Source organism: Cetorhinus maximus, chromosome 9 (genome assembly GCF_964194155.1).
Source record: "Cetorhinus maximus chromosome 9, sCetMax3.hap1.1, whole genome shotgun sequence".
NCBI classification, from domain to species: Eukaryota; Metazoa; Chordata; class Chondrichthyes; order Lamniformes; family Cetorhinidae; genus Cetorhinus; species Cetorhinus maximus.
The window spans coordinates 57,031,913-57,054,502 of NC_135887.1; the positions used below are offsets into that span (position 1 = coordinate 57,031,913).

The 22,590-nt window shown below is 50.4% G+C and overlaps 1 protein-coding gene across 1 annotated transcript in view; it reads right to left on the minus strand.

The window, feature by feature from the left end:
- LOC144684678 (phosphorylase b kinase gamma catalytic chain, skeletal muscle/heart isoform-like) overlaps positions 1-22,590 on the minus strand; it is a 433,525-nt gene that overhangs the window by 17,147 nt on the left and 393,788 nt on the right. Inside the window, exon 9 of the mRNA XM_078548771.1 lies at positions 14,194-14,347. Within this exon, the coding sequence (XP_078404897.1) occupies positions 14,194-14,347 (154 nt within the window). The remainder of the gene's footprint in view (positions 1-14,193; positions 14,348-22,590) is intronic.

Below are 22,590 nucleotides of genomic sequence, written 5' to 3' on the forward strand. Positions count from 1 at the left end.
TGGTCTTCGACCTTGCCCAATATTCTTCAATGCCTTCGGTTAACAAATATCTGTTAATCTCAGAATTAAAATTTACAATTCATTGCCTTTTTCAGCAAAGAGTTCCAAATTCCTGCTGCCCTTTCTCCATAGATGTCGTCTTTATTTCATTCCTGAAAGATCTTGTTCTAATTTTCAGACCAGTCTTAAACTCCCCAATCAGCAGAAATAGCTTCTCTCTCTGTCTACCCCATCCGTTCTCCAGATTATCTTAAGGCTTCAATCAAATCGCCCCTTAATCCTGTAGACCCTAGGGAATACACCCCTAGTTTGTGTGACCTCTCCTAGTAATTTAACCCTTGGAGTTCAGATATCATTCTGCTAAAATTACACTGCACCCCCTCCAAGGCCAATAAATCCTTCCAAAGGTGTGGAGTGTAGAAGTGCTCACAGTGACTCCAGGTGTGGTCTAAACAGGGTTTTGTGTAGCTGAAGCATGACTTCTAGCCCCTGACATTCTAATCTCCAAGATATAAAGGCAAACATTCCATTAACTTTTTTATTGCTTTCTGTACCCGTTCATGACATTTTAGGATGGAGCAGGGAGCTCGGATGTGGAGCACAGACTATGAGCACGGAGCATGGAGAACAGAGCAGACTGCAGAGAACACAGGGTAGGGAGCACGGAGCATGAAGCACCGAGAAGGGAGCACTTGGAGTAGAGAGCAGGGAGCACGGAACAGGGAGCACAGAGCAGGGAGCACAGAGCACCGAGAAAGGAGCAGGGAGCAGGGAGCACTTGGAGTAGAGAGCAGGGAGCACAGAGCAGGGAGCACGGAGCACCGAGAAGGGAGGAGGGAGCAGGGAGCACTTGGAGTAGAGAGCAGGGAGCACGGAACAGGGAGCACAGAGCAGGGACCATGGAGCACCGAGAAGGGAGCAGGGAGCACTTGGAGTAGAGAGCAGGGAGCACGGAACAGGGAGCACAGAGCAGGGAGCACGGAGCACCGAGAAGGGAGCAGGGAGCACTTGGAGTAGAGAGCAGGGAGCACGGAACAGGGAGCACAGAGCAGGGAGCACGGAGCACCGAGAAGGGAGCAGGGAGCACTTGGAGTAGAGAGCAGGGAGCACGGAACAGGGAGCACAGAGCAGGGAGCATGGAGCACCGAGAAGGGAGCAGGGAGCACTTGGAGTAGAGAGCAGGGAGCACGGAACAGGGTGCACAGAGCAGGGAGCACAGAGCACGGGGCAGGGAGCAGGGAGCAGGGAGCATGGGGCAGGGAGCAAGGAGCAGGGAACATGGAGCAGGGAGCAAGGAGCAGGGAGAAGGAAGCACAGAGCAGGGAGCACGAAGCATGGAACAAGGAGGATAGAGCTGGGAGCAGGGAGCACGGAGCAGGGAACACAGAACATGGAGTACTGAGCACCGGGAGCACAGAGCAGGGAGCATGGAGCAGGGAGCAGAGAGCAAGGAGCACGGAGCAGGGAGCAGAGAGCAAGGAGCACGGAGCAGGGAGCAGAGAGCACTCGGAGCAGGGAGCACAGAGCAGGGAGCAGAGAGCACAGAGCAGGGAGCACGGAGCAGGGAGCACTCAGAGCAGGGAGCACTCAGAGCAGGGAGCACAGAGCAGGGAGCAGAGAGCACAGAGCAGGGAGCACGGAGCAGGGAGCACTCAGAGCAGGGAGCACTCAGAGCAGGGAGCACAGAGCAGGGAGCACGGAGCAGGGAGCACTCAGAGCAGGGAGCACAGAGCAGAGAGCACGGAGCAGGGAGCACTCAGAGCAGGGAGCACAGAGCAGAGAGCACAGAGCAGGGAGCAGAGAGCACAGAGCAGGGAGCACGGAGCAGGGAGCACGGAGCAGGGAGCACTCAGAGCAGGGAGCACAGAGCAGGGAGCACGGAGCAGGGAGCACTCAGAGCAGGGAGCAGAGAGCAGAGAGTACAGAGCAGGGAGCAGAGAGCACAGAGCACTCAGAGCAGGGAGCACAGAGCAGGGAGCAGAGAGCACAGAGCAGGGAGCACGGAGCAGGGAGCACGGAGCAGGGAGCACTCAGAGCAGGGAGCACAGAGCAGGGAGCACGGAGCAGGGAGCACTCAGAGCAGGGAGTACTCAGAGCAGGGAGCAGAGAGCAGAGAGTACAGAGCAGGGAGCAGAGAGCACAGAGCACTCGGAGCAGGGAGCATAGAGCAGGGAGCACTCGGATCAGGGAGCACAGAGCATGAGCCCAGAGCATTAGCACAGAGCAGGGAGCACTTGGATCTGGGAGCACTCGGAGCAGGAAGCATGTTGCACGAGGGAGCAGAACGAGAGTGGAGCGGGTGTATAAATCGCAGGAGTTTGCCTGTGAGGGAGCAGAGCGGCTGTATAAAGAGCGAGAGTGGGATTTACCTGTGAGGGAGCGGAGCGGCTGTATAAAGAGTGGAGGAGGGTTTACCTGTGAGGGAGCAGAGCGGCTGTATAATGAGTGGAGGAGGGTTTACCTGTGAGGGAGTGGAGCAGCTGTATAAAGAGCGGAGGAGGGTTTACCTGTGAGGGAGCGGAGCAGCTGTATAAAGAGTGGAGGAGGGTTTACCTGTGAGTGGGCAGAGCAGCTGTATAAAGAGCGGAGCACAGTTTACCTGTGAGGGAGTGGAGCAGCTGTATAAAGAGTGGAGGAGGGTTTACCTGTGAGGGAGCAGAGCGGCTGTATAAAGAGCGGAGCACAGTTTACCTGTGAGGGAGCGGAGCGGCTGTATAAAGAGTGGAGGAGGGTTTACCTGTGAGGGAGTGGAGCAGCTGTATAAAGAGTGGAGGAGGGTTTACCTGTGAGGGAGCAGAGCGGCTGTATAAAGAGCGGAGCACAGTTTACCTGTGAGGGAGCGGAGCGGCTGTATAAAGAGCGGAGCACAGTTTACCTGTGAGGGAGCAGAGCGGCTGTATAAAGAGTGGAGGAGGGTTTACCTGTGAGGGAGTGGAGCGGCTGTATAAAGAGTGGAGGAGGGTTTACCTGTGAGGGAGTGGAGCGGCTGTATAAAGAGTGGAGGAGGGTTTACCTGTGAGGGAGCGGAGCGGCTGTATAAAGAGTGGAGGAGGGTTTACCTGTGAGGGAGTGGAGCAGCTGTATAAAGAGTGGAGGAGGGTTTACCTGTGAGGGAGCGGAGCGGCTGTATAAAGAGTGGAGGAGGGTTTACCTGTGAGGGAGTGGAGCGGCTGTATAAAGAGTGGAGGAGGGTTTACCTGTGAGGGAGTGGAGCGGCTGTATAAAGAGTGGAGGAGGGTTTACCTGTGAGGGAGCGGAGCGGCTGTATAAAGAGTGGAGGAGGGTTTACCTGTGAGGGAGTGGAGCAGCTGTATAAAGAGTGGAGGAGGGTTTACCTGTGAGGGAGCGGAGCGGCTGTATAAAGAGTGGAGGAGGGTTTACCTGTGAGGGAGTGGAGCGGCTGTATAAAGAGTGGAGGAGGGTTTACCTGTGAGGGAGCAGAGTTTACCTGTGAGGGAACGGAGCGGAGTTTACCTGTGAGGAAGCCGGTTCTCACCCAGACACTTAATGGCGCTTGAATTTGACAGCAGTGATGTCAGGCCAAGGGAGAGAGCTGATTGGTAGGTAATGGGTAAGTTGTTTTTTGTACACTTTAAAGCGACATTACAGAAGGTCAGAGTCTCAGCATTTGTTTTTTTAAAGAAAAACTAAATAATTTTCTGCTTGGCTTAAATTTAAGTGAATAGTCTTTTAATTAAAAACAAGCAAAAAGTATGGCAAGGGAACTTGTGTGTTGAAGGACCTGCAGATGTGGGAATTCTTAGACACTCCTTGAGTCTGGATGACCACATGTGCAGGATGTGCCACCGGTTTGACCAGCTTGAGCAACAGGTTTCGGAGCTCGAGCGTCAGCTGGAAACACAGTGGTGCATCCGCGAGGCTGAGGGTTACATGGATAGCATGTTTTTAGACGTGGTCACTCCACAGCTTAAGGAAGTGCAGTCAGAGAGGGAATGGGTGACCACCAGTCAGAAGAAGGGAGGCAGGCAGGTAGTCAGGAAAGCCCCAGAGTGCATCTCACTCAAGAACCGTTTTCTCTGTTGGAAAAAGGTGAGATTGAAGGTTCCTCTGGAGAGTGCAGCCAGAGCCAAGTTCACGGCACTGTGGGTGGCTCAGCTGCACAAGGAGGGAGGAGTAAGAGTGCAAGAGCAATAGTGGTCGGAGGCTCAATAGTGAGGGGTGCAGACAGGCGCTTCTGCAGGGCAGAACGGCTGCAGGGCATTCTGAAGGGGAAGGGCAAACAGTCAGAGTTTGTGGTTCATATTGGTACCAACGACATAGGTAGAAAGGGGGATGAGGTTCTGCAAGCAGATTTTAGGGAGTTGGGTAGCAGATTAAAAAGCAGGACCTCAAAGGTTGTAATCTCTGGATTACTCCCTGTGCCACATGCTAGTGAGTATAGGAATAGGAGGATAGAGAGGATGGATGTGTGGCTGAAGAGATGATGCAGGAAGGAGGGCTTTAGTTTCCTGGATCACTGGGCCTGTTTCTGGTGAAGGTGGGGCCTGTACAAGTCGGACGGGGTTGCACCTGAACCGGAACGGGACCAACTTCCCTGTGGGGAGGTTTGCTAGTGCTGTTGGGAGGGTTTAAACTAATTTGGCAGGAGGGTGGGATACAGAATGGAGGTACAGTAGTGGGTGATGCACAGCCAAATATAGAAGAGAAACTAAGTCAGTCTGGAAGGCAGAGCAAATACAGACCTGTTAAGGCACAAGGGAATAATGCAAGACTGTATTACATCTATTTTAACGCAAGAAGTTTTAAAGGTAAGGCAGATGAATTGAGGGCGTTGATTAACAGAATCACAGAATCACAGTGCAGAAGAGGCCTTTCGGCCCATCGTGTCTACACCGACACGTGAGAAACACCTGGCCTACCTACCTAATCCCATTTACCAGCACATGGCAATATGGTATTGTTGCTTTCTCAGAGACATGGTTGAGGGAATGGCAGGACTGGCAGCTCATTATTCCGGGGTATAGAATCTGCAGGTGTGACAGGTGTGGGGGGTGGGGGTTGTAAAAGAGTAGGTGGCATTGCACTATTGATCAAGGAGTCAATTACTGCAGTAAGGAGGGATGGTATCTGAAAAGATTCCTCAAATGAGGCCATATGGGTAGAACTTAAAAACAAAAAGGGGGCAATCACATTGCTGGGAGTGTACTATAGGCCTCCAAACAGTCAGGGGGTGATAGAGGAGCAGATATGTAGGCAAATCTCAGGGAAATGTAAAAATAATAGGGTAATAATAGTAAGGGATTTCAACTTCCCCAGTATTAACTGGGATAGTCTTTGTGTGAAAGGCTTAGAGGGGGCAGAATTCTTAAAGTGCATCCAGGAGAGTTTTTTGAGGCAGTATGTAGAAAGTCCTACATGAGAAGGGGTGGTACTGGGCCTAATCTTAGGGAATGAACCGGGCAAGTGGTAGAAGTGGCAGTGGGGGAGCATTTCGGGGATAGTGGCCATAACTCAGTAAGATTTAAGGTAGTTTTGGAAAAGGACGAAGAGGAACCAGAAATAAAGGTCCTGAATTGGGGGATGGCTGATTTCAATATGATAAGACAGAATCTGGCCAGAGTGGACTGGGAGCAGCTACTTGTAGGAAAGTCTACATCGGACCAGTGGGAGTCATTCAAAAAGGAAACAGTGAGAGTTCAGGGCCAACATGTTCCTGTAAAGGTGAAGGGTAGGACCAACAAGTCCAGGGAACCCTGGATGTCAAGGGATATAGAGGATTGGACAAGGAGAAAAAAGGTTTATGGCAGATACAGGGGGTGGAAAACAACGGAAGCCCTAGAGGAGTATAGAAAGTGAAGGGAGGCACTTAAAAAAGTAATTAGGAGAGCGAAGAAGGGACATGAAAAAACACTGGCAGGCAAGATAAAGGAAAACCCCAAGGCAGTTTATAAATATATTAAGGGAAACCAGGGAAAGAGTAGGGCCCATTAGGGACCAAAGTGGCAATCTTTGCGTGGAGCCGGAGGACGTAGGTGAGGTTTTAAATGATTACTTTTCATCTGTGTTCACTATGGAGAAGGACGATGTAGGTGTAGAAATCAGGGAGGGAGACTGTGATATATTTGAACAAATTAGCATTAAGAGGGAGGAGGTATTAAGGGATTTAGTGGGTTTAAAAGTGGATAAATCCCCAGGCCCAGATGAGATGTATCCCAGGCTGCTACATGAGCAAGGGAGGAGATTGCAGGGGCTCTGACACCAATTTTCAAATCATCTCTGGCCACAGGAGAGGTGCCAGAGGACTGGACGACAGCGAATGTGGTACCATTATTCAAGAAGCGTACGTAGTAGGGATAAACCAGGTAATTACAGGCCAGTGAGTCTAACTACTGGAAAAAATTCTGAGGGACAGGATTAATCTCCACTTGGAGAGGCAGGGATTAATCAGGGATAGTCAGCATGGCTTTGTCAGGGGGAGATCATGTCTAACAAATTTAATTCAATTTTTTTGAGGAGGTGACTAGGTGTGTAGATGAGGGTAGTATAGTTGGTCTAGTCTACATGGACTTCAGTAAGGCTTTTGATAAGGTCCCACATGGGAGAATGGTCAAGAAGGTAAGAGCCCATGGGATCCAGGGCATTTTGGCAAATTGGATCCAAAATTAGCTTAGTGGCAGGAGGCAGAGAGTGATGGCTGAAGGTTGTTTTTGCGATTGGAAGCCTGTGACGAGTGGTGTACCGTAGGGATCAGCGCTGGGACCCTTGCTGTTTGTAGTGTACATTAAATTTTTATATGTGAATGTAGGAGGTATGATCAGTAAGTTCGCAAATGACATGAAATTTAGTGGTATTGTAAATAGTGAGGAGAAAGCCTTAGACTACAGGACGATATAGACGGGCTGGTAAGATGGGTAGAACAGTGGCAAATGGAATTTAATCCTGAGAAATGTGAGGTGATGCATTTTGGGAGGATTAACAAGGCAAGGGAATACACAATGGGACCCTAGGAAGGACAGAGGATTAGAGGGACCTTGGTGTGCATGTCCATAGATCCCTGAAGGTAGAAGGGCAGGTAGATAAGGGGGTTAAGAAGGCATTTGGGATACTTTCCTTTAGCCGAGGTATAGAATGTAAGAGCAGGGAGGTTATGTTGGAACTGTGTAAAACGCTGGTTAGGCCACAGCTGGGGTACTGTGTACAGTTCTGGTTGCCACAATATAGGGAGGAAGTGATTGCACTAGAGAGGGTGCAGAGCAGATTTACCGGGATGCTGCCTGGGTTGGAACGTTTCAGCTATGAAGAGAGACTGGATAGGCTAGGGTTGTTTTCCTAGAGCAGAGAAGGCTGAGGGGGGAGCTGATAGAGGTATACAAAATTATGAGGGGCATAGATAGGGTAAATAGGAAGAAACTTTTTCTCTTAGCAGAGGTGTCAATAATCAGGGGGCATAGAGTTGAGGTAAGGGGCAGGAGGTTTAGAGGGGATTTGAGGAAAACTTTTTTCACCCAGAGGGTGGTTGGAATCTGGAACTCACTGCCTGAGGGGGTGTAGAGGCAGGATCCCTCACAACATTTAAGAAGTATTTAAAGGAGCACTTGAAATGCCATAGCATACAGGGCTACGGGCCAAGTGCTGGAAAATGGGGCTAGAATGGATAGGTGCTTGATGGCTGGCACGGACATGATGGGCCGAAAGGCCTGTTTCTGTGCTGTATAACTCCATGACTCTGTAAGTCTATGGGAGCACGGAGCAGGGGAATGGAGCAGGGAGCACGGAGCGCTCGGAGCAGGGAGCACAGGGTGGGGAGCATAGAGCATGGAACAGGGAGGGAGCACGGAGCAGGTAGGGCAAAGCGCAGAGCTGGGAGCACTGAGCAGGGAGCACAGACCAAGGAGCAGGGAGGGCGGAGTGCAGAGCAGGGAGCACAGATCAGGGAGCAGAGAGCACAGACCCCAGAAAAGGGAGCACGGAGCACGGAGCAGGGAGCACGGAGCAGTGAGCAGGAAGCAGGGAGCAGGGAGCACAGACCCCAGAGAAAGGAGCACGGAGCAGAGAGCAGGGAGCATGAGCATGGAGCGCTCGGAGCAGGGAGGAGGGAGCAAGGGCCACAGAACAGGGAGCTGGGAACATGGAGCAGGGAGCACAGAGCCTTGGAGCAGGGGGAATGGAGCTCAGAGCAAAAGATAGGGAGCACGGAGGAAGGACCAGGGAGCATGGAGCACGGAATAGTGAGTAGAGACAGGGAGAAGGGGGAACGGAGATGGGAGCAGGTAACATGGAGCAGGGAGCAGGGTGCTGGAAGCATGGGCCACGGAGCAGGGAGCAGGGAAGAGGGAGCAGGGACCATGGAGCAGGGGGCTGGGAACATAGAGCAGGGAGAAGAGAGCTTTGGAACAAGGAGCATGGATAACGGAGCAGGGAACCAGGAGCATTGGGCACAGAGTAGAGAGTAGGAAGGAGGGAGCAGGAAGGAGGGATCAGGGAGAAGGGAGAGGTGAGCATGAACCACGGAGCAGAGAGCACGGAGCAGGGACCACGGAACAGGGGAGTAGGGAGGGCGGAGCAGGGAGCATGGAAGAGGGAGTAGAGAGCAGGGAGGATGGAGAAGGAAGAAGGTAACATGGAGCAAAGAACAGGGAACATGGAGCAGGGAGCAGGAAGCATGGACCACAGAGCATGCAGCAGGGAGCAGATAGCATGGACCACAGAGCAGGGACCTGAGGACATGGAGCAGGGAACACAGAGCCTTGGTGATGGGAGCACGGACAATGGATCAGGGAGCCGGGAGCACGGAGCATGGAGCAGGGAGAAGGGAGCAAGGAGACAAGAGCAGAGAGCCAGGAGGAGGGAGCTTGGAGCAGGGAGAATAGATCAGGGAGCAAGGAGCAGGGAGCACAGAACACAGAGCAGAGGGCACGGAGCACGGAGCAGGGAGCAGGGAGTGGAGGGCACGGAGCAGGGAGCGGAGAGCAGGGAGCAGGGAGTGGAGAGCATGGAACAGGGAGCGGAGAGCAGGGAGCAGGGAGCGGAGAGCAGGGAGCAGGGAGTGGAGAGCATGGAACAGGGAGCAAAGACCCTGGAGCAGGGAAGCACAGAACACAGAGCAGAGGGCACGGAGCAGGGAGCGGAGAGCAGGGAGCAGGGAGTGGAGAGCATGGAACAGGGAGCGGAGAGCAGGGAGCAGGGAGCGGAGAGCAGGGAGCAGGGAGTGGAGAGCATGGAACAGGGAGCAAAGACCCTGGAGCAGGGAAGCACAGAACACAGAGCAGAGGGCACGGAGCAGGGAGCGGAGAGCAGGGAGCAGGGAGTGGAGAGCATGGAACAGGGAGCGGAGAGCAGGGAGCAGGGAGCGGAGAGCAGGGAGCAGGGAGTGGAGAGCATGGAACAGGGAGCAAAGACCCTGGAGCAGGGAAGCACAGAACACAGAGCAGAGGGCATGGAGCAGGGAGCAGGGAGCGGAGAGCACGGAGCAGGGAGCAGGGAGCACAGAACACAGAGCAGAGGGCACGGAGCAGGGAGCAGGGAGTGGAGAGCACGGAGCAGGGAGCAGGGAGCACAGAACACAGAGCAGAGGGCACGGAGCAGGGAGCAGGGAGCGGAGAGCACGAAGCAGGGAGCAAAGACCCCAGAGCAGGGAAGCACAGAACACAGAGCAGAGGGCACGGAGCAGGGAGCACAGAGCATGGAGCAGGGAGCAGGGAGCACAGAGCAGGGAGCAGGGGGCACGGAGCATAGATCTGGGGGCATGGAGCACAGAGAAGGGAGCAAGGAGACAGGAGCAGAGAGCCGGGAGGAGGGAGCACAGATCAGGGAGCAGGGAACACGGAATACAAAGCAGAGGTCACTGAGCAGGGAACGGAGAGCACGGGGCAGGGAGCATGGAGCAGGGAGGAGGAAGCGCGGACCATGGGGCAGAGAGCAGGGAGTAAGGGAGCGAGGAGCAGGGAGCATGGAGAAGGGAGCAGGGAGCAGAGTGAAGGGAGCAGGGAGGAGGGAGCAGGGAGTATGAAGCATGGAGTAAAGGAGCAGGGAGCATGGAGCAGGGAGCAAGGAGCAGGGAGCACAGAGCAGGGAGCACAGAGCAGGAAGCACAGAGGGGGGAGAACGGAGCATGGGGCAGGGGGCATGGAACAGGGAGCAATGAGGACGTAGCGCGGAGCAGGGAGCACAGACCCCCAGAGCAGGGAGCACAGAGGTGGGAGCACGGAGCAGGGTGCAGGGAGCATGGAGAAGGGGGCGAGGAGACAGGAGAAGAGAGCCGGGAGGAGGGAACTCGGAGCAGGGAGCACAGATCAGGGAGCAGGGAGCACAACATGGAACACAGAGCAGAGGTCACGGAGCAGGGAGCATGGAGCAGGGAGGAGGACCATGGAGCAGGGAGGGTGGATGATTTGTGTCCCAGACTGCTGAGGGAGGCAAGGGAGGCAAGGGAGGAGATCGCAGGGGCTCTGACTCAAATTTTTAATTCCTCTCTGGCCACGGGGGAGGTGCCAGAGGACTGGAGAACAGCTAATGTGGTTCTGCTATTTAAGAAGAGTTGTAGAGATAAGCCAGGGAACTACAGACCAGTGAGTCTCACGTCAGTGGTAGTGAAGCTATTGGAGAAAATTCTGAAGGAGAGAATCTATCTCCACTTGGAGAGGCAAGGTTTGATCAGGGATAGTCAGCATGGCTTTGTCAGAGGGAGGTCATGCCTAACAAATTTGATTGAATTTTTTGAGGAGGTGACTAGGTGTGTAGATGAGGGTAGTGCAGTTGATGTAGATTATATGCGTTTCAGCAAACCCTTTTCAAGGTCCCACATGGGAGACTTATAGAGAAGGCAAATGCACATGGGATACAGGGTAATTTGATAAGGTGGATTCAAAATTGGCTTAGTTGTAGGAGACAGAGGGTGATGACAGGAGGATGCTTTAGTGACTGGAAGCCAGTGTCCAGTGGTGTACCACAGGGATCTGTGCTGGGTCCCCTATTATTAGTCATTTATATAAACGACATAGATGACTATGTTGGGGGTAGGATTAGTAAGTTTGCAGATGACACAAAGATTGGCCGGGTGGTTAACAGTGAGGTTGAGTGTCTTGGGCTATAGGAAGATATAGATGGGATGGTCAAATGGGCAAATAAGTGGCAGATGGAATTTAACCCTGAAAAGTGTGAGGTGATACACTTTAGAAGGAGTAATTTGACAAGGAAGTATTCAATGAATGGCATGGCACTAGGAAGTTCTGAGGAACAAAGGGACCTTGGCATGTGTGTCCATAGATCTCTGAAGGCAGAGTTAGTGGGATGGTGAAAAAGGCATATGGGACACTTACCTTTATCAATCGAGGCATAGATTACAAAAGTAGGGAGTTCATATTGGAGTTGTATAGAACCTTGGTGAGGCCACAGCTGGAGTACTGTGTGCAGTTCTGGTCGCCACATTATGGGAAGGATGTGATTGCACTGGAGGGGGTGCAGAGGAGGTTCACCAGGATGTTGCCTGGGATGAAACATTTAAGTTATGAAGAGAGGTTGGATAGACTTGGGTTGTTTTCGTTGGAGCAGAGAGGACTGAGGGGTGACCTGATCAAGGTGTATAAGATTATGAGGGGCATGGACAGGGTGGATAGGGAGCAGCTGTTCCCGTTAGTTGAAGGGTCAGTCACAAGGGGGCATAAGTTCAAGGTGAGGGGCAGGAGGTTTAGGGGGGATGTGAGGAAAAACTTTTTTACCCAGAGGGTGGTGACGGTCTGGAATGCACTGCCTGGGAGGGTGGTGGAGGTGGGTTGCCTCACATCCTTTAAAAAGTACCTGGATGAGCACTTGGCACGTCATAACATTCAAGGCTATGGGCCAAGAGCTGGTAAATGGGATTAGGTAGTTCAGGTGTTTCTCAGGTGCCGGTGCAGACTCGATGGGCTGAAGGGCCTCTTCTGCACTGTGATTCTGTGATTCTGATTCTGGAGCGCAGAGCAGGGTGCACTGAACAGGGAGCACGCAGCATGGACCCCGGAGCCGGGAGTACAGAGCATGGAGCATGGAGCAGGGAGCAAGGAGCACGGAGAAGGGAGCAGGGAGCACGGAGAAGGGAGCAGGGAGCACGGAGAAGGGAGCATGGGGCACGGAGCAGGGAGGAAGGAGGAGGGAGGTGGGAGCATGGATCGGGGGGAGGGCGAAGGGAGAGGGGAGTATGGAGCAAGGGGCACGGAGCAGGGAGCCAGGTGTAGGGAGCACAGAGAAGGGAGGGTGGAGCGCTGAGCAGGGGGCACAGAGCAGGGAGCAGGGAGCACAGAGGATGGAACAGGGAGCAGGAAGCAGTGAACAGGGAACATGGAGTAGGGAGCAGGGAGTGGGAGCATGGAGCACGGAGCAGGGCGTAGAGAGCAGGGAGGAGGGAGAAGGGAGCAGGGACCATGGAGCAGTGAGCACTGGGCAGGAGCCATGGAGCAGGAAGCAGGGAGGAGGGAGCTTGGAGCACCGAGCAAGGAGCAGGGATCAGGGAGCATGGAGAAGGGAGAAGGCAGCAGGAGGCATGGAGCAGGAAGCACGGAGCATGACCACAGAGCAGGGAGCGCACAGTGCAGGGAGCGCACAGTGCAGGGAGCGCACAGTGCAGGGAGCGCACAGTGCAGGGAGCGCACAGTGCAGGGAGCGCACAGTGCAGGGAGCGCACAGTGCAGGGAGCGCACAGTGCAGGGAGCGCACAGTGCAGGGAGCATAGAGCACATAGTAGGGAGCACCGAGCAGGGTGGAGGGAGCAGGGAGGATGGAACATGAGGCACTCAGAGCAGGGAGCTGGGAGGGAAGAGCAGGCAGCAGAGAGCAGGAAGAATGGAGCAAGTATCTGGGAGCAGGAGACAGGGAGCATGGAGCACGGAGCAGGGAGCAGGGAGTAGGGAGCAGGAAGAATGGAGCAAGTATCTGGGAGCAGGAGACAGGGAGCATGAAGCACGGAGCATGGAGCAGGGAGCAGAGAGCAGGAAGAATGGAGCAAGTATCTGGGAGCAGGAGACAGGGAGCATGGAGCACGGAGCATGGAGCAGGGAGCAGAGAGCAGGAAGAATGGAGCAAGTGTCTGGGAGCAGGAGACAGGGAGCATGGAGCACGGAGCAGGGAGCAGGGAGCAGAGAGCAGGAAGAATGGAGCAAGTGTCTGGGAGCAGGAGACAGGGAGCATGGAGCAGGGAGCAGGGAGCAGATAGTATGGAGCTGGGAGAACGGAGCTGGGAGCAGGGAGGGCAGAGCGCAAAGCAGGGAGCGTGGAGCATGGAACAGGGAGCAGGGAACATGGAGCAGGGAGCACTGAGCAGGGAACAGGGAGCACGGACTGCGGAGCAGAGAGCAGGGTGTAAGGGACACGGAGCAGGGTGCACTTGGAGCAGGGAGCACGGAGCAGGAACAGGGAGCACGAAGCAGGGAGCCGGGAGCAGGCAGCAAGGAGTGCAGAGAACAGAGAAGGGAGCACAGAGGTGGCAGCACAGAGCAGGGACCACGAAGCAGGGAGCAGGGAGTATGGAGCACAGAGAACAGAGTAGGGAGCACAGAGGTGGCAGCATGGAGCATGGAGCAGGGAGGAGGGAGCATGGAGCATGGAGCAGGGAGGAGGGAGCATGGAGCATGGAGCAGGGAGGAGGGAGCATGGAGCAGGGAGGAGGGAGCATGGAGCAGGGAGCATGGTGCAGGGAGGAGGGAGCAGGGAGCACAGAGGTGGCAGCATGGAGCATGGAGCAGAGAGCAGGAAGGAGAGAGCAGGGAGCTTGGAGCAGGGAGGAGGGAGCATGGAGCAGGGAGGAGGGAGCATGGAGCAGGGAGGAGGGAGCATGGAGCAGGGAGGAGGGAGCAGGGAGGACAGAGGTGGCAGCATGGAGCATGGAGCAGAGAGCAGGAAGGAGAGAGCAGGGAGCTTGGAGCAGGGAGGAGGGAGCATGGAGCAGGGAGGAGGGAGCATGGAGCAGGGAGGAGGGAGCATGGAGCAGGGAGCATGGAGCAGGGAGGAGGGAGCATGGAGCAGAGCTGCTCTCAGCCTCTCCTTTGATGCTCGAGCTGTTCCTTCACGTCCCTGAGCCACTCAGTGAAAATTTAAATCCCAGTTTAACCTTGTTTGAGCAGTGGTTGGAGACAAAGTGAAGTGATGAGATACGTTTACTTTGACTGGCTATTAATTTGTCTTTAAGGTTTGAAAATAAATACAGTATCTGGGAAAGATGTTGAAAAAGTATTTCTCTATTCTGGACTCGGAAATCCCTACCAGATCTTTCACTGTGTCTGATCGATCTTGCCATTCTGGAGAATCAAAATTGTAATTTCCATCCATGATCATCCTGAGCATCAGCATCTGTTTCCGGTGCCAGAATGGTGGTGATCCACTCAGCAGTGTGTACATGATCACTCCACAGCTCCACCTACACACAGAGCAAGTATACATCAGACTCAGCACACACCCCCTCAAAAAGTATGACTATCAACAAGAGATGGAAGTGGTGCAGTCTGATTACTGATTGTGGCTTGGTGGGTATCTTTCCATTGTTCATTGGGGAAAGTCCCAGCTACAGCCATGACTATTTGTTCATCAGTGCTATTGGGAAATGACTGCTATCCTCAGTATCTCCAGATGAGGAAGAGGAAATATCAGTTTAATCTGCTCCTGATTACTTCCCAGGGGTCCTGCAGCATGGTGTCTGTGCACGTATAAGGTAGCAGTAGCTTGGATTCGAGGTGATTGATCTTCACATAGACATAGACAGGTTGCGAGTGCCAGACGAAATATAATGTGGGGAAGTCAGTGGTTATTCACTTTGATAATAAGAGGAAAGTGGAAAGTTTTTTTAAAAGTTGTGAAATTTGTAATTGTTAATGTTCAGAAAAACTAGGGTGCACTCATCCATAGAATGTTAACAGGCAGAGATAGCAAGCAATGAGGAAGGTGTCGCAATTATTGTTCTGATAAATGTAGGACTGTAGCTTTAAGAATAATCCTGAGTTGTAAGATCACATGATCTATATAAACCAATCAGTTAGCAGCACAGGGAACCTCTCAGGAGATTTCTTCTTTAGTTCTAGAGTCAGATGCACATGTAGGTGCTGCTGTTGTCTGCAAATGAAGTTCAATGTTTCCACCAAGAAAAGATGTCTGGAAAATCAACTCTATAACAGAGGGCAAATAACATGTTGGCTTTTACTGCAAGGGGATTGGTGTACAAGAATTAGGGGCTACAACTTTTGGGGTTTTGGTGAGACACACTGGGACACTGTGTGTAGTTTGGTCTCCACTTACTTGCATTGGAAGCAGTACAGTGATTGGTTCATGGGTTATCCATGTTGTGTAACTTGAGTCTATGTTCTTTATAGTTTAGAAGTTTGAAAGATGATGTCATTGAAATACCCAAGATTCGGAAGGGGTTTGATCGGGTGGACTCTGAGAGGTTGTTTCCCCTGGCTGGGAAACACAGGGGCACAGTGCCAGGATAAGGAACCAATCATTTTGAACTGAGGTGAGGAGTTTCTTCACTCAGAGGGTGGTGAATCTTTGGAATTCTCTACCCCAGAGGGCTGTGGAGGCTCAGTCATTGAGTATGTTCAAAGTAGAGCTTGATAGGTTTCTAGATTCCAATATCATCAAGGGATATGGGGATAGTGTGGGAAACTGGCATTGAGGTAGATCAGCCATAATGTAGCTGAATGGCAGAGCAGGTTCGAGGGGCCGAATGGTCTACTTCTGTACCTATGTTCCTAAGTTCCTAACTAGTTTGTCGTTTAGTAGTGTGCATATTAATCAATTAACCTAATATGATATTCTGATTAATTGTAGGCATTGCATGACACCTGAACATCATGTGACTGTCTCGTTGTTTGTAGTCAAATCCTCACTGGACAAGTGAAAAATACCACATGGCCTCCAGCCATGGAAAGTTATACTTTAATGGTTAAATTAGAGAGCAAGTGCTGCAAAGCCATTGAGGTTGAGCAGTCCGAGTCTGGAACCACCCTGGCAATGAAAACTTATGAGTATAATCACTCCTATGACTCAGGGAAGTTAAAATGATCTATTGTGTAAAGAAAACAAGTGTTGAAAATTTAGCCTTATGTCCTAAATTAGTTTAGTCCTTTTAACTTGTAGTATTGTAAAAAGAGAAGCAGTCACTTTTTTTCCAGAACATGGTTCTGTAAGCTGTAGTTCTCTTGACTTTTAATACTTAGAAACATGTATTAATTGAATGTTTCATTCTGTATTTTATAAGTGTATCTTGCTACCTCAGTCAGCCTTATGCACTGATATATAGATCTTACATATGTGGTAACTCTGTAATTCCTGTATTAGTTTAAGGCTATGCACCACTTGTACCCTTTTACTACTTTTAATTAACTTGTCCCAAGCACTGGCAGACACTACAAAAACATATAATAGCAATTCAGTTCCCGTATCCAAAACATATTGATAGGTGCCTGCCCTCATTAGAATTCTGCAGGATATCTATACATCAATTTGACATTTTGAATGATGAATACAAATGTTAATCATTAGAGCTTGACATCACACACTCTCTTATCTCAAATAAGCAGGCAAGGGAAATATCTTAAGGCACCCCACTATCTCAGTAGAAATCCATAAAATTTAACAAAAGAACAGAAAAAGCTATACTGAGGAGGACGGTCCCACGGGTAATTGATACATTAGAGGGCCAATTAGGAGATAACAGGCAATGACATCAATAGATAACCATACCCTCAAGGAACCAGTCAGAAACTGATCACGCACCACCCGAACCGATCAAGGGCTGATCATCCATTTCCTGAGGCAATCAGAATTCAGGAATATGATTGATCAGGTACATGGGTTGTAGTTTGGGAAGAATTAAAAAGCACTAGCTTTGAGCTGCTAGGCATGCTGAATTTGAAACTGAAGACAAAAGATTGCTTTCCAGCTGGGAGCACAAGACCACAGAAATGACTGAGAGAGACAACAAGAGAGAGAGAGAGAGAGAGGATTGTGCGTTGTCTTGCACTCTAGGCTGCATTGGTAAGCAAGAAGAGTGTTGAGCCAGTAAAGTTGCTGCCTAGCGTTAAGTATTACTTTTGTTGCTTAATAAACTGAGTTACATCAAAATGAAAGCAAAATACTGTGGATGCTGGAAATCTGAAGTAAAAACAGGAAATGCTGTAAAACTCAGCAGGTCTGGCAGCATCTGTGGAGAAAGAAACAGAGTTAACATATCAAAACATTAACCCTGTTTCTCGCTCCTCAGATGTTGCCAGACCTGCCAGGATTTTACAGCATTTCCTGTTTTTATTCCTGAGTTACATCACTAGATTGTCTCCTGTTGCATGAATGGTTGAAGTCTTATAAGAACAAATTAAGTTTGAATGAGTGCAGACTTATGGATTTGGAGGTTAATCATCATCCCCCAGAAAACTAATAGTGCCTGGAAAAATCTCACATTGCCTAATGAAAGCCCAAATCCCCATAACCCCAAAACAGGTCTAAAATTCTCCAGATTTGAGAGGGAGATGTAGAATCCTTCTTTACTGCTTTTGAAAAAGCAGCAGCTTAACTACATTTACCCTAGGAACTGTGGGCACGGATGATCCATGGTCAGTTAACAGGAAGAGCCCAAGAGATCCTCTCCACCCTGTCTTCCGAAGTGACTGCTGGTTACAGACTAAGGATGCAATCCTGCTTGTCTATGAACTGGGGCCAGAAGCCTATTGTCAGCAATTCAGAAACTCAAACATATGTGGAATTTGAAAGAGTCAAACAAATGGCTTTTGACCAATGGTTGTGTGCTTTGAAGATAGAGCGTACTTCTGATGGAATAAGGGAATTGGTGTTGTTCTTGGAGTTTAAAAATTGCCTCTCATACATTCTAATAATGCACCTTGAAGAATAAAAGATTACTTCAGCAAGGGCAGCTGCCGTGAAGGCCAAAGATCATGAATTGACTCACAGGCAGGCTTGGCTCAAATAGTATCAGCAGAGAAAGGATAAGAGAGAGACAAAGGGAAAGGAAATAGATCCTAAGGGAAAAGAGAATAGGGAAAAATGGGGAACCAATCTCTAACTTTGAAAAGAATGTAGAAGGTAAAGCTGCAGGAGCACACCCTGTTCTGATTGTTGCAAACTGCTGGCATGTAAAGAAAGCCACAGGCAGAATTCCAATGCAGCCTGTACCCAGAATCACAACAATCATAACCCTTTGTGGAATATGAAGGAAGGTACACTAACCAGCCAGAGCTTTGGGTGTAATGGGGAAATGGTCCCTTAGTGGCTCCAAAGTACCAGGAAAGGAGATTAACATAGTTCAGGACACTGCTGGTGGGAGAATTGAAGATTTCCCACGCAGAAGCAGGAGAGATTCCAGAATGATAGTTAAAAGGACTAACTGTAGAAAGTGCTGAGGTACCATTAATAAAAATTCAATTAAAGAGTGAACTGGGCTGGTGATGGTGGATATAATCTCAAGTTTTCCCATGCAGGGGGTCACCCTTTTAATAAGAAATTACCTCTCAAGCTGGAAAGTGTTACATCCCAAAATTCAGGAACAGTCCAGTGAGGCTGGACAAATTGAACAGTTTCAGCAGGGGTGCAGAAGCCTAACGAGGGCAAACTCAACCCATGAAAGTTGAAATGGCTTAGCAAAAGCCCAAAGAGTAAACAGGCACCAGGCAAGTCCCCATGCAAGCCAAAAGACAGTGAGGAAGAGGCCCCACTTAGCTGAAGAGCCTGACTGAAGTCCTTTGCATGTCAAAGCTTAGTGAGTTGAAAGGCAGAAAAGGGATTGATGGAACTTCTAAATCGAAATTCACCCCAGAAAGGACTGAAGTCTGAGTGATCCTGAAGAGTTAATGGCAGTTAGCACTGAATTGAAAGGTCTTGTCTGTACTGAAACAGTACAGGTATTGACTGCATTTGTCAGTGTTGAATCTCAGAATTCCACTGCACACATAGAGGCCAGTGGGCTCAGTTCAAAACATGATTGAGATAAATTAATTTGTGAGTTAAGAGGCAGACAGAGAAAAAAGCAAAAACTCAAAACATAAAAGCTATGGACCTAACTTAAAAGGAATTAAAATAAAATCTGATCTGAGTGGAATGAGAAGAAACTGAGAGATATTAAAATGTTCACAGAACAGACCAAACAAGAATACCACATCTTTTTGCTATAACATAAAATGCATCTAAATGACACTTTTGTATCAGCAAGAAGGGGCTTTGAACAAAGAAGGGACAAGATACTGGTACAGAAAGAGGCCATTGCTAACTTTGTTATCCCAAAATGAGAATTTAAAGTATTTAAGTCTGGGAAGTGAACAGGACACCCTTCCAGGTAAAGAAGCGACATATGATTTAACTACAGGTTCAACTGGTACATTCTTTGTCAAGTTTAACAGTGAAAATGTTGCAGACAGATAGTCCATTGAAGTTCAAAATTTAAAATCAGTGCAAACTATTGTAAAGATTGGGAAAAAGAGAAGGAAGAAATCCACCCAGATAAAATATACTTGAAAAATATTAGGAGGAGGAAGGCAATAGGAAACTGTATTGCATCAGCCATGTGTGTGTGTAGAAATAAATGTCTGTATTTCTTTATCTTCTGCTTCCGCAATGTAATTTTCATTTTTATTTCTGTTTTTTCCTGTAAGTTGGGAGGTATGTCACAAATGTGTAGTTGTGGTAAAGAAACCTAATCTTTCTTTTAAATGAACATCAGGAGCCTAAAAAATGGCTGTCAAAAGTTACCTGACCTTTACAACTGCAATAATAAAAACAAAAAACTACTGCAGATGCTGGAAATCCAAAACAAAAACAAAATTACCTGGAAAAACTCAGCAGGTCTGGCAGCATCAGCGGAGAAGAAAAGAGTTGACGTTTCGAGTCCTCATGACCCTTCAGCAGAACTGAGTGAAGTTAGGAGAGGGGTGAAATATAAGCTGGTTTAAGGTCGGGTGGGGGGGGGGGGAGAGAAGTTGGGGGTTGGGGGGTTGTAGGGACAAGCAAGCAGTGATACAGATGATCAAAAGATGTCACAGACAAAGGAACAAAGACGTGTAAAAGGTGGTGATATTATCTAAGAGAATGTGCTAATTAAGAATGGATGGCAGGACATTCAAGGTACAGCTCTAGTGGGGGTGGGGTGGAAAGACTGACAGGGTATTATAGTTATAGATTTAAAAATAATGGAAATAGGTGGGAAAAGAAAAATCTATATAAATTATTGGAAAAAACAAAAGGGAGGGGGAAGAAACGGAAATGGGGGTGGGGATGGGGGAGGGAGTTTAAGATCTAAAGTTGTTGAATTCAATATTCAGCCCGGAAGGCTGTTAAGTGCCTAGTAGGAAGATGAGGTGCTGTTCCTCCAGTTTGCGTTGGGCTTCAGTGGAACAATGCAGCAAGCCAAGGACAGACGTGGGCAAGAGAGCAGGGTGGAGTGTTAAAATGGCAAGCGACAGGGAGGTTTGGGTCTTTCATGCGGACAGACCGCAGGTGTTCTGCAAAGCGGTCGCCCAGTTTGCGTTTGGTCTCTCCAATGTAGAGGAGACCGCATTGGGAGCAACGAATGCAGTAGACTAAGTTAGAGGGAATGCAAGTGAAATGCTGCTTCACTTGAAAGGAGTGTGTGGGCCCTTGGACGGTGAGGAGAGAGGAAGTGAAGGGGCAGGTGTTGCATCTTCTGCGTGGGCATGGGGAGGTGCCATAGGTGGGGGTTGAGAAGTAGGGGGTGATGGAGGAGTGGACCAGGGAGTCCCGTCTCATCCGACGCCTCAACAAGAAACTTTTTCTCTTTCTCTCAAGTGCTAAGGAATGCAAGCTCCAACAACTCATCGACCCCAACACCCATCTGGGACCCTCCACCCCTGCTTGTCCCTCCGTCCCCACCCCATCTTCCAATCCCAGCCGCAGCCGCGTATTCACTATACCCCCTGACCTTCCCCTCTCCGATGCTGAACGTTCAGTGCTCAGCAAAGGACTTAGTTTCATACCCTTACGCCCTCATCTCAATGAATTTCGGGCTCGGCACGATCCTGAACTCTTCTTCCGCCGTCTTCGTCTCTGTGCTCACTTCTTTGGACAGGAGTCCTCTCCCCGTTCAACGGATCCTTTTACCCACCTCCAATATTCTCCCTCCACCTGGATCCCTCCCTCTGGATTCTTACCTTCTCTTGATCTTTTCATTGAGAACTGTCGGCGTGACATTAGTCGTCTCAATTTCTCTGCTCCTCTCACCCATTCTAATCTGTCTCTCTCTGAACTTACTGCACTCCGTTCTCTCAGGTCCAACCCTAACATTGTCATCAAACCCGCTGACAAGGGTGGTGCTGTTGTTGTCTGGCGCACTGACCTCTACCTCGCAGAGGCTGAGCGTCAACTCGCAGACACTTCCTCCTACCTCTCCCTGGACCATGACCCCACCACTGAACATCAAGCCATTGTTTCCAGGACTGTCACTGACCTCATCTCCTCTGGAGATCTTCCTCCCACAGCTTCCAACCTGACAGTCGCCCAACCTCGGACGGCCCGCTTCTACCTCCTACCCAAAATCCACAAACAGAACTGTCCCGGCAGACCGATCGCGTCAGCCTGTTCCTGCCCCAGGGAACTCATTTCTCGTTATCTTGACTCCCTTCTCTCTCCCCTTGTCCAGTCCCTTCCCACCTACATCCGTGATTCCTCTGACAACTTACGTCACATCAACAATTTCCAGTTCCCTGGCCCCAACCGCTTCCTCTTCACCATGGACGTCCAAACCCTCTACACCTCCATCCCCCACCAGGATGGTCTGAGGGCCCTTAGCTTCTTTCTTGAACAGAGGCCCGAACAATCCCCATCCACCACTACTCTCCTCTGTCTGGCTGAACTTGTTCTCACACTGAACAATTTCTCCTTTAACTCCTCCCACTTCCTCCAAATAAAAGGTGTGGCTATGGGTACCCGCATGGGCCCCAGCTATGCCTGTCTCTTTATGGGGTTTGTGGAACATTCCTTGTTCCAGTCCTACTCCGGCCCCCTCCCACAACTCTTTCTCTGGTACATCGATGATTACTTCGGTGCGGCTTCATGCTCTCATCAGGACCTGGAAAAATTTATTAATTTTGCTTCCAATCTCCACCCCTCCATCATTTTCACATGGTCCATCTCTGACACTTCCCTTCCCTTCCTTGACCTCTCTGTCTCAATTTCTGATGATAGACTGTCCACCAATATTCATTAGAAGCCTACCGACTCCCACAGCTACCTCGACTACAGCTCCTCACACCCCGCTTCCTGTAAGGACTCCATCCCATTCTCTCAGTTCCTTCACCTCCGTCGCATCTGTTCTGATGATACTACCTTCAAAAACAGTTCCTCTGACATGTCCTCCTTTTTCCTTAACCGAGGTTTTCCACCCACGGTCGTTGACAGGGCCCTCAACCGTGTCCGGCCCATTTCCCGCGCATCCGCCCTCACGCCTTCTCCTCCCTCCCAGAAACATGATAGGGTCCCCCTTGTCCTCACTTATCACCCCACCAGCCTCTGCATTCAAAGGATCATCCTCCGCCATTTCCGCCAACTCCAGCATGATGCCACCACCAAACACATCTTCCCTTCACCCCCCCCGGCGGCATTCCGTAGGGATCGTTCCCTCCGGGACACCCTGGTCCACTCCTCCAT